The sequence below is a fragment of the Capsicum annuum genome, chromosome 3 (assembly GCF_002878395.1).
Source record: "Capsicum annuum cultivar UCD-10X-F1 chromosome 3, UCD10Xv1.1, whole genome shotgun sequence".
NCBI lineage: Eukaryota > Viridiplantae > Streptophyta > Magnoliopsida > Solanales > Solanaceae > Capsicum > Capsicum annuum.
Genome location: NC_061113.1, coordinates 258457161 through 258469804, shown reverse-complemented (window position 1 = coordinate 258469804; position 12644 = coordinate 258457161). Strand labels below are relative to the sequence as shown.

Genomic DNA, 12644 nt, shown 5'->3' with positions numbered 1-12644 from the left:
CAACATACGAAATTAAGCAAATTTTCTTAGAATATGGCATTACACGGTCAATTCTAGGCTCAAACTAATAGTCAGTGACATTGATAAGTGGTTAAAGTTCCCATTTTCAATGTTAAATTAGCCCATAAAAATATGATTCGGTCACTTGTTCAAGTTCGGAAGGGTCATGATCCGGTCAATTATTAACTCAATTCATTTTGAACCCCTGGCCCAACTCAACGTATGTAAAATTATTTATGCTTCATGCAGTCATAAAGGACTTCATTAAATTTATGAATTAATTTTTTTAACATCTAATTAAATTTAAAAGTTCAAAATATTTAAAGTCTTCTTTTGACATAAATCTTGAATATTCAAATTCCTTCGACAATAACAGAAATTCAATAAATACAGTTTTTTTGAATGTCATAATTGAGATTGAAATTTGAAAGTAATTTCAATTAAATAACAATGCTGATTTCAATGAAAATCAGCCGAATGTTTTTGAACTATTTATTCAAGTGAGCAAGTCTGTAAAATGACTACTTAATTGCTATGATCGTTCATTTTCTTTATTTACTTCAAATCTTTAATAGTAATTCTTAATAGCCTTCAAAACTCTTCATTTTCTCTTTTTATTACAATAATAACCGACAGAAGAGGAAGATAAAGAATAGTAATTAAGAGAATTTAAGTTAAAAACTTTCAAAAGCATAAATGCACCTGACATTCATTTTAGGGAAGCCTAAATGAAATTATTCGCAATGGTTATAATTGTAACCTAAGTGTTTATTAGCTGAATTATTACAAGTCACGACAGTACAATATATACTTTTTACTTAATTAAATGTTAAGCTGGCGTATTTTTTAATCAAATAGTTAGGAGATTATTATTATTTAATAAAATAAAGAAAAATATCCAAAAAAAAAAGATCTTTTAAGCGATAAAGAGATACTAAATCACTTTATTTTAGATATTTATAAGTATTTAATGTTGATTTGTTAATACTTTCATAACTTTCATCTTCTTTAAAATCTAAATCTAAAAACTGTTTTAAAAAGAAATCAGAAAAAAATAAAAATAAAATAAAATTAAACTCTTTTGTCACAAATTTATAGACCAATTGGTAGGAAACTTTTCTTCCTCGTTTTGTACCTGAAAAACATGATGATAGAAAATTATTGTTAAGATAATTATAATTATGATCATACAAAAATATCATTAAAATGGATCAATAAAGAGAAGGGAAAAAGATGAGGTGTAATTAAGAGGATTAATAAAGTAGTTCTTGAAATTTATAATGAAGCATAAAATAAATAAAATAAAATTTGAGAAGACAAAATTTCCTTTAAAAAAATAAAATTGAAAAGCAAAAAAAAAGCCACAAAATATAAATTTTTGGTCAAAGAACTATATACATCATCTTTTGATAAACCATATTTATATATAAATAAAGATTGCATATTTAAATATAAATGCTTATATAATAATATATCAATTAAGTTTTATATTAGAAACAAAATAATTAATATAAACAAAGTGTAAAACTTTATAATAATTTTTTTATTGAATAGTATATCTAGTTATTCGACAAATTTACAATAAGCACAAATTCGTGTATCTTTATTATTAATAAACCATTAAAAAAAAATTATTTTTCTAAACTAATTTGGTCATCTCTCTAGATGCATTATACATTCTTCTTCGTCTTGACGATAAACTTACACGAAATTAATTTGATCATTCTTTCTTTGATGAATTTTGTACCCCCATCAAACTCTCTTCTTCATCCTTGGTGAACTTGTATTTGGTTCGTATTACACAAAAAAAAACTTTGATAATATATCTAGAATCTTCATCATAGTAGCCATTTTGTGAATCACGTTTTCAATGCCCTCTCTTTTAGTTATTGAACACATGATTGATGAAAACAATGAAAAAAAGTTTGAAAAGGAGAAAAATATACACTAATAAAAAAGGAGAAGAAATGGAAATGAACATCCAAAAACTTTATAGATTATTGTTATTTATAGATTGATCAAGTAGTTGAGAAGATATTTTATTAAATAGAGAATACAAATAGTTAGAGGTTTTCTTATAACTCATGAGATATAATTAAATGTAGTAAATATGACATAATTTTTTTAATTGATAAACAAATTAATTAATAAAAAGAATGATGGAAAAAATTCAAAAAAAGGAGAAAGAAGATAAATAGTATTGGAGGCCATAGAGAGGTGCCACATCATCCTCTCAATGTTTCTCCTTTATAAATATATACTAGTGAAAATATTCGCGCTTCACGCGGTTATAAAACATATTATTTTAACCTTATAATTTATTCCGAGTGTAATTTTATGCTTTAAGAACTTCTACAAAAAATTTCTCTTTCTATAGTGGTACTTGGCTATCTACTCATTCATATAATATTCATATTTCAGGCATACTAATCTTTACACATTAATAATTATTTTTAAAAAGATCTTTTGACATTAAGATTAAGACAGTTAAAAAATATACAAAATATAGTGTCATAATAAAGGCTAAATCTAAAAATATGCTTGAAAGACATGGTAGAAAATTAGAAAAGCTAATTAAAGAATAATAAATACATATGTGAAGAAATAATTACTTACTATATATTCATGTAATGTAATGTATAATTACGTTACCTATTATGGTCATTAATTGTCTAATTGAATTACACTAAATGCTATGAGCAAATGAAAATTTCATCTCAAAAAAGTTTTAAAATGAGAAAGTAAAGATATAGCAAGTTAAAAGTATAAAAATAAGAAAGTTGAAATATTAAACTGAATTCTTAATACATTTTCAAAGTGCATAATAATTTAAGTTGCATGAGTAATATTAAACATACGTTTTTCTTTCATTTTTTTGTTCAATTTTTATCCTAATTTTTTTTTCACTTCTCCGTCTTCCCCAATAATATATCTTTTGTGATAACTTGTGCTTACTAATTAAATACATGTTAAAGAATAAATTTTAAAAAATAAAATATCCAACATATACTTACAAAATTCTTTTTGATAGATATTCATCAACCTAAGAGGGAGGTGGTAGTCATGTCAAGAGACTCAGAAGTCCTAGCATGCATGTTGGAATACAATTTCAAGAGTTCAAATTCATGCAGGTCGTACCACGCCAACTTGAGTGTCCTCACAATTGTAACCTCACCACAAGTTGAGAATTCAAATAGATGAAAACTCCATTATAAATACTTCTTTTGATGAGACAAACTACAATTATAATATGAAGAAAGAACTTGTTTTGATCATAAATAAAGAAATAATACTATGAAACAACAAATTATTATATATATAAATTACTAATATGTTTTTGACGAGAAGAACTACAGTTATAATATGATGAAAGAACTTGTTTTGATCATAAACAAAGAAAATAATACTACAAAATAATAAATATTTTTTATATTTCGGACAACTTTTGGGATCTCTAATGGAAGAAGAATTATATAGATGGAAGGAAAGATGAAAAGTGTAGAGTTAACACTAGTTAGTGATATTTCATAAATAACATGGCCTAATAAAAAAAAGAGTTACAATCATTTATTATTATATTAGTAAATGCTAATTATCGTAAAATTAAATGAAATAGGTAATTAATAGATAAGTTTTAAAAGTAAAAAAAAAAAAGACTCAAAAAATTGACAAAAAGGATAAATAGAAATACTTGCTTGTGAGGCATGCCACATAGAATTGGCTATTGATCTCTTTTATATATATATATGTACTAGGTAACTTGATCGCGCTTCGCGCGGTCATAAAATATTTATTAAATTTATGAAAGATCTTTAATAATATTTGAACATTAAAAGCAATGAGAAGTAAAATTTTTAAGAACTAAAAAATATTTAAATATGTTTTGATCTTGAGCCGGGAGTCTATAAAAAATAACCTATTTACCTTATCTCGGATATAAAAATAATGTATGCGTACATTCTACCTTATTCAAACCCCACTTTATGAGGATAAATTGAATATAATATCATACTCTATCTTTAATCCTAAATATCTACAAAATTGCATCATACATATCATATAATACTGACAAAAAGAAATCATTGTTGTTGGCATTGTAATTTGCAACACCACCTTTAAAATTAACATTATAATATGAAAGAATGGTTATTAAAAAATAAAAAAACAAGATGTCAAATACTAAATTTGATAATCAGCAGAATCTTAATTCCTCGACATGAAAAATTGTAGGAGTAAAAGGAATTTGAATTAAAGTGAACTAAAAACTCAGTAAAACGCTACAGAGCAACAACGTGAAGGCAAAAAATTATATGTTATTAAATCATTTGATCGATGAATTAAAAACTCAATCAAAAATCAAGTAGTAACGGATTGTAGCTATAATTGCTAAAAATGGAAACATAAAGTAATGAAAATGAAAGAACAATAAAGATGAAGCTTACACATTGCAATGATAAGGTCAAGTTGCAGAGAAATAAAAATGATACCCAAGAATAAAATATTATATTTATAGACCTATGTATGGTGATTCTCATTCTCCATTATAACTTCTAGCTTTTCTTCCTTTACTAAAGCAATTTAGAACAAAATATTTGTATGAAATGAAAGAATAGAAACGAAAAAGACTAACCTATTGATATCATCAAATGCAATACTATTAATGCTTATACGGTGACTTTCCACTATATGTAACAGTACTTCATTGAGATAGCACATTAAACATAATTAAGAGAGTTGAAAGAATGATTTTTGAGTTTTTATAAGTAACGAAAGTTTAAGACAAGTAAATACTCAAAATTTAATAGGTAAAGTAAATACATATTAAATACTTTATGATTTTTTATACAATTAAATGAATTAAAATAGGTGAAAATACTCCAAAAAAGAAGAAAAAATATAGCAAATATACATGGAGGTCTTGAATTTAAAAAAAATTATGAAAATAGAAAATATACACTAAATCTATTATAAATGTATACAAAAATTAGTTCTATAAATTTAATCAAGTTTAACATTTCAATAGTTTGATAATATTAATAGATCTAATTTCACTACTTTTAGCAGCATACTCTTATAAATATTTATATGAGCAGATGAAGCAAAAATGAAATAAAAATTGGCTAAGATGAAGCAAAAATAAAATAAAAATCGGCTAACATATTATTTTAGGCATTTAGAATTTCACAATTATTAATTATTAGAAGTGAATCATTACTTTGCTAAAATGAATAAAATTTGATGAATTTATTTGACTGATTATTGATCTTATCAAAAAAAAATCTTTTGATACCTATTCTTTCAATTTTAATTTGTTTACTTATCACATTTATTCCTCTACTTTCATCTTTTGTCAGATAATTTTGATATTCTATCTTTATTGTTTTATTTTCTCTTCGTTGAGCATTATTTTTTTAATAGTAAGAACATAATTATTTTTTTAATAGTAAGAACATAACTTAAATCATACCAACGACTCTCTCTGACCTTATTTCTCAAAAAAAAAATTTAATTCTTTGACATCGCCATCATTATTCTTATCTTCATCTCATGTACTTCATCTTATCGGATCTCGCAAAGCTTCATTTTTTTTTCTCCAACATTAATTTTTTTGGATGAAAAAAACTATAAATCTTAAATTACTTTTAAGTATAATCTGGTAAAGATAATATGAAATTTTTTATGTAATTTAAAAGAATTCGAAATTAAGTTTAATTTCTCCCAAGAATTTAGTAACCGAAAATTCACATAAATGATCATTATAATGTAATAGAAATATCACAAATTCTTCAGAAAGGGAGATTTTTCAGATGTCCATTATTAAGCATGCAACAATTAAGATATAACTAAAGTTTTTATTTTATAAATAGAAAGAAGGCCAAAAAGGAGAAAAAAGGTAATGATCTTATAGTGTATATATATATAAAAGATGGTTTCGACATGCCTGCTTCAGCAGATTGCTTGCTCCGTGATTTTACTATATCACTCATAATTAATTATTATAAGTTATTTATATATTAAAATAATAATAATATTTAATTAAAAAATAAAATAGACATTTACGACATGTCTGCTTCAGTTGATTTAACCGCGATTTTACTATATCATCCCTAATTAATTATTATAAGTCATTTATGTATTAAAAAACTAATAATATTAAATCCGTAATTTCACTACATCACCCTCAATTAATTATTTCGACATGTCTGCTTCAGCAGGTTGCTTGCTCCGTGATTTTACTACATCACTCCTAATTAATTATTATAAGTCATTTATATATTAAAAACTAATAGTATTTAATATAAAAAATAAAATATACATTTATAACATGTTTGCTTCAGCTACTTCAATCGTAATTTTACTAAATATCATCCTAATTAAGTATTATAAGCTATTTAAATATTAAAAATTAATAAAACCAATAAAAAGGCAGTTTAATCATAATTTTACTAAATATTCCCTAATTAATTATTGTAAGTCATCTAAGTATTAAAAAGTTAATAATATTTAATGAATAGGTAAAATAGACATAAAAGACAAATTAATTTTTGATATTTTAAATTAACTTGACGTCTTATATGAGGCTCACTTAAATTTTTTTAAGGTTTCAACATGTCTACTTATGTTGCTTCAACCGTGATTTTACTATATCGCCCCTGATTAATTATTATAAGTTATTTATATATTAAAAAAAATATTTAATTAAAAAATAAAATAGACATTTATGACATGTTTGTTTCACCTATTTCAACCGTAATTTTACTAAATATCATCCCTAATTAATTATTATAAGTCATTTTAAGTATTAAAAAATTAATAATATTTAATAAAAAAGATAAGATATATATGAAATGATAAATTAACTTTTGATGTTTTAAATTAACTTGACGTCTTATATGATGCCCACTTATTTTTTTTTACAAGAATTTTTTATTGTAATTTTGCTGTATTAATTCTAATTAATTGTCATCCATGGATCTTCTGTCAACAGACTTGCTTTCCCAAATGATGACCCAAGCATCCTTGAATCTCCCCTTCTTTCCTCAGAGGATTCAAGGTCTGCTAGAAACGGGTCCAACCTTTGTCACCACACACCAGGGTCTCTACCTGCAAACCAACTCCTCACCTGTAATGCAATAGTTTCCAGAAATGATGGTGAGGGTAGAAACAATAGCTTCTCTTCAAGAGAACAACAGAGAGATGGAAAAGATATTGGTATCACTCAAAATTCCAAGAATAGATGTCATAACATTAGAAAAAACACTAACTTTAAAGTTCGAGAATGTGGTAAGAGAAATGGAAATCATCCTTCTTCCATTAGATCTAACCAAATTTAGTCTAGAGATTTATCCACCGTCTCAGACCAACACTCTTTGCTTCACCTGTCGAATGTGCCCAATATCCAACAGCAGAAAGAGGAAATCAATGTCCCCATCAAATCTGGACAGAGGGAAGACTCCATTGGGAGAGATTCCCAACCCTCCAACTCGATTGATAATGAAGTGCATCATATGGAATGTTAGGGGGGCGAACAATACCGAATTCAAGCGGAATTACAAGTTCATGGTCCAAATTCACCAACCTGTTATCCTAGGTCTCCTAGAAACTAGAATGCAAGACCATAAAAGAATCTCTAAAACTCTTGGTTTTTCTAACAACATCCAATTTCCAGCAACTGGCAATTTTGGCGGCCGAGTCTTAATGTGGAAAGATGAGAACATCAACATCACTGAAATTTCTATCTCACCCCAAGTGATCTACACCATGATTCAGGTAATTAACCCCCCTTCTCAGTGGTTTTTTAGCCTTGTTTATGCTAGCACCGACTTCGAGGTTAGAAAGCTTCTCTGGAACCAGTTAACTGACTTGTCCTCTAACATTGACCTCCATAATACTAACTCTTGAGTAGTGGGGGGGAGGGTTTCAATGAAGTTCTTAATGGTGCAGAGAAATTTGGTGGTAATACTATAAGTAACTCTAGGGTCAATCTGTTTAGAGATTGCATCAACAACAATAACCTTACTGACTTAGGCTTTAAAGGTAGTAAGTATACCTGGACTAATAAAAAATACAGAAATATGTGGGCCCTTATCCTTGAGAGACTGGACAGATGTCTAGCTAATAAATCTTGGATCAATTCTTTCCCTGATTCTACAGTTACCCATCTCGCTAGAACTCACTCCGACCACTGCGCCATTCTCCTGTAGCCTTTGAAAACTTACTCCCCGGTTAATAGACCTTTCAGGTTAGAATCCATGTGGTGTTTCCATCCTACCTTTCCTGACATGGTTAAGAACTCCATCAATGTCCACCCTGGTATCACCTCTGCTTTCTCCCACTTCTAAACTAGGATAAAAATTTGGAACAGGAAAACCTTTGGCAATATCTTTCTGAAGAAGAAAATAATTCTTGCCCGTTTAGCTGGTATCCAATGCTCTCCCAACTATCCAATTAGTTTTTTTCTCCATTCTCTGAAACTCTCTCTTACTAAAAGTCTTAGTGATCTCCTACGACATGAACATGAGTTTTGGAGACTTAAGTTTAGGATAGAATGGCTGTCAGAGGGTGATGCTAACACAAAGTTCTTTCATGCTTCTACCATCAATAGAAGGAGAAGAAATAGGAACAACTCCCTCCAAACTGATTCAGGAAATTGGATTTACAATCACAGAGATGTTAAAAATGCCATCTGGACTTACTATAACTCCCTGTATACCTCTGACCAGTGCACCTCTCCCCTAAAGACTCAACCCAACCCTTCTTCTCATGGCTTCATTAACCAACAAGACCACTCTCTACTGGAGGCTATCCCCTCTGATAAAGAGATAAAAAGGGTTGTATTTTCCTTCAAGCCCAACAAGGCCCCTGGCCCTGATGGGATTCACCCATTCTGGTTCTAAAAGTACTGGGATATTGTTGGTCAGGTTGTTGTTAAATTCTGTAAAGATAACTTCGCATCCTCCACAATGGAGACGAAGGTCAATGAAACCTACCTTTACCTTATCCCCATGTGTAGGAATGCAGTTACGCTGAAGAATTTTCGACCAATTGGCCTGTGCAACACTCAGTACAAAATTATCACCGAAATCATTGCTTGTCGGATCAAGCCTCTCCTGGAGAGAATTATCAGTCATAATCAAGCCAGCTTCCTCCCCAAGAGAAGAACCTATGATAACGCCATTGTTGTCCAGGAATTCATCACCCACTTCTCAAAAATGAAGGGAAAAAGAGCCAACATAATGCTCAAAATAGATCTGGAGAAAGCTTTTGACAAAATCGAATGGTCCTTTGTCAGACAAGCTCTCTACTTCTTTAATTTTCCTTCCAAACTCATCAAGCTTATCATGTCTTATATCTCCTCGGCCTCCATCTCTGTTCTGGTAAATGGATGTAGTACCCTCTTCTTTCAACCTTCTCGAGGTATAAGGCAAGGGGATCCTATGTACCCCTACATCTTCATCATGTGTATAGAACTTCTATCTATAAGGATCAACCATGAGGTAGATGTTCTAAATTGGACTCCCATATCCATTACAAGTGGTGGGACCAAAATTTCTCACTTGTTTTTTGCTGATGACCTTACTCTGTTTGCTAGAGCTGATATTCAGAACTGTGTTACCATCATAAGCACTCTTAACAGCTTTAGCTTTCACTCTGGACAAAGGGTAAATACCTCAAAATCTAAAGTAGTGTTCTCCAGAAACTGCTCCCCTGAAGACAGACAATCTCTTGCCAATATGCTAGCCTTCAAAGCTTTTGATACCTTCGAGAAATATCTCGAATTTACCATTTTACATAAAAACCAGTCATTAGAGACTTCCAATATATATTGGATAATCTCTCTTCAAAACTGGCGGGGTGGAAGACGAAATTCCTCAATATGGCTAGAAGAACAATCCTTGCCAAAGCTTCTTTGAATAATATCCCCAACCATGTCATGCAGTACATTTCTCTCCCTGCTAATATCTTGAAACTTATAGATAGAACCCAAAGAAAATTCATCTAGGGTTCGAGTTCTGATAGGAAAAGAATGCATCTGGTTAACTGGAGGACTGTCACTTACCATAAAACTTTCGGGGTGTTAGGTGTTCACAAAGCTACCATTAAGAATGATACTATGCATTGTGGTTTAGCCTGGCGTTTCAATTTTTCCAGTCACAAACTTTGGGTTAAAATTCTCCATGAGAAGTATAATAAAAATCGCTTCCAACCTAAGTCAAATTCCTCGAGAATCTGGAAGAATATAGGCAAGGGTTGGTCTTTCTGTAGGAAAGCTTCTCATTGGGTCCTTCATTATGGTAGGGATATTAGCTTTTGGTTCGATAAATGGGTCCCGAACTATTCTTATCTAAGACAACCTATCCATGGCCCCCTTACCAATCAGGATCTCAAAACCATGGTTGCTAATACATGGGTCAACGGTTCCTGGGATTTTTCAAGCCTATCTATCAATATTCCCCTTGGTTTGAAGAATGACATTGAACTCACCTACCATCCTAATCTAAGAGCTACTAAGGACTTCACAATATGGAGCCTTACTACTTCGAGTCTTTTTTCCAGCCACGACTTACAATCTCATCAATTCTATAAGAAATCCCTTGGAAAACAACTCTGGTTGGAGCGAGAACAAAATCTGGAAATTTAATGTCCCTAACAAAACCAAGTTTTTCTTGTGGCTTCTCAGCCACAACAGCCTTCCCTCAAACCTCTTTCTTCAATCTAGATGTATCCCTGTTAGCACTACCTGCCAATGCTGCAATGTCGTGGTTGAGAATTTAAACCACATCTTCCATGAATGCCCCCTGGTAACTGATTTATGGGTTCAAATTGCTTACAAGTCCCAAAATCTAAGGTTGTCTTTCCAGTATTTTCACCCTTCAAATTGGCGCAAAGTTTGGTCGCTCGTGAAGGGTAAAAGCTTCGATAATACCATCCCTTGGGAGCAATTACTCCCATTCTGCCTTTGGTGTATTTGGAAGACAAGAAATAGTAATGTCTTCAACAAACGCTCCTCCAAACCATCCTTCTTCGAAGCTTACTCTGAAGCTACCGAATATGCTCTTCTTATTAACAAAACTGCTGGGGGTTTGAACAGAACCACCATTGATGTAAAATGGACCTCACCAGCAAATGGTTTCTTTAAATTAAACACGGATGGGGCTTGTACACTAAACAACGGTAGGGGAGGTACAGGAGGAATTGTTCGAAACTCTAATGTGGAGTGGATTCTTGGATTCTTCAACAGCTTCCACAATACTACAAACAATATGATGGAATTGTTAGCCTTAAGAGATGGACTTGAAGTGATTGAATCTAATAATCTTCTACCTGTTGAAATAAATATTGATTCCCTGGAAGTACTCCATATACTTGCAAATGGGAACCTTTACTATGACGCTATTATCGATGATTGCAGGTCAAGATTAAGGAGGTTGGGAGCTCCGGCAGTTCGGCACTGCTTTAGGGAACAAAACCAAGCTGCGGTTGCTCTATCCAAAGAAGGAACAACAGATAAATATTTTGAAGGCAAGAAACTTTTTATAGTTCCTCCGGTGTTTGTCCGGAAAATAGTCTGGCTAGACATGGTAGGATCTATGTATAAAAGATATGTTAATCAGTGTATGACTACCCAAACTAATGGGTCCAGAACCTATTTTGTGCTTGATCCAGGCTAGTGAATACCTGGGAATGCTTGTACCTCTACTTACTTAATATATTACCCTGTTCACTAAAAAAAAAATTATTATGGTCATCCACTTAAAAATTTAAATTATTTAAAAATATAAATGGTTATCAATGCCGCAAAAGTTTGGACAAGGAGAGTAATATAAATTATTTGAAAATTACATGAGAAGTATTATAAATCATAATAGTTAACAACTTAAAATATCTAAAAAAAAATTATTATGTTACATATTTTTGAAAAATACTCTAAATCTCAATAATTAACAAGTAAAAAGGTTTAAAGGACAAAATGCCTGCTTTGGTACATTTTCATTAATGCTTTGCCTTGCCTTCATTTTTCCCTCCATTTTAATTTATTTATATTTTTTATAATTTGTTATATATTTAAAAAAACATAAAAGTTTCTATAAATCACAATAATGAACAACTTAAAAAATTTTAAAGATATAAAATATTTGGTTGACTCTCAAAATTCTATAATTGTCTATCAATGCCACAAAAATTTGGATAAGGAGAGTAACGTATATTATTTAAATTTTCTATTAAAAATTTATAAAACACAATAGTTAACAACTTAAAATGTCTCCCAACTTATTATTATGCATTCTTATAATTTAGCATCTAATTAGTATTAAATTTTGAATATTTATTTTTAATTTTAAAATACTCTAAACATAATCGATGTTGGGCCCATGCTTATATACATATAAAGTTATTGTGAATATTCGACTTCATCATTGCATAAATATATAAGTAATTTTTGTTTGTCATCGTACAACATCAAATCTTTGTTTTGAATCTTTCTTTACGTAATATCTTTTTCATTCTTATAAATATAGTCCACTTACATATAATCTAAATGATATTTTCAAAAACATGTTAATTATTTCAGTGGAATTGATCAACATAAATTCACTATAAATAAATAAAATATAGTACGTAGTAATAAGGTTGCAAAGTGA

At 29.9% G+C, this 12644-nt stretch overlaps 1 protein-coding gene across 1 annotated transcript; it reads left to right on the top strand.

The window, feature by feature from the left end:
• Positions 1–6981: 6981 nt before the first annotated feature.
• Positions 6982–11700, top strand: LOC107861988. The gene is made up of 2 exons (XM_016707413.2): positions 6982–7770; positions 11414–11700. The coding sequence occupies exons 1-2, from the start codon at positions 7147–7149 to the stop codon at positions 11459–11461; spliced, it is 672 nt and encodes a 223-aa protein (XP_016562899.1). The 5' UTR covers positions 6982–7146; the 3' UTR covers positions 11462–11700.
• The last annotated feature ends 944 nt before the right edge of the window (positions 11701–12644 follow it).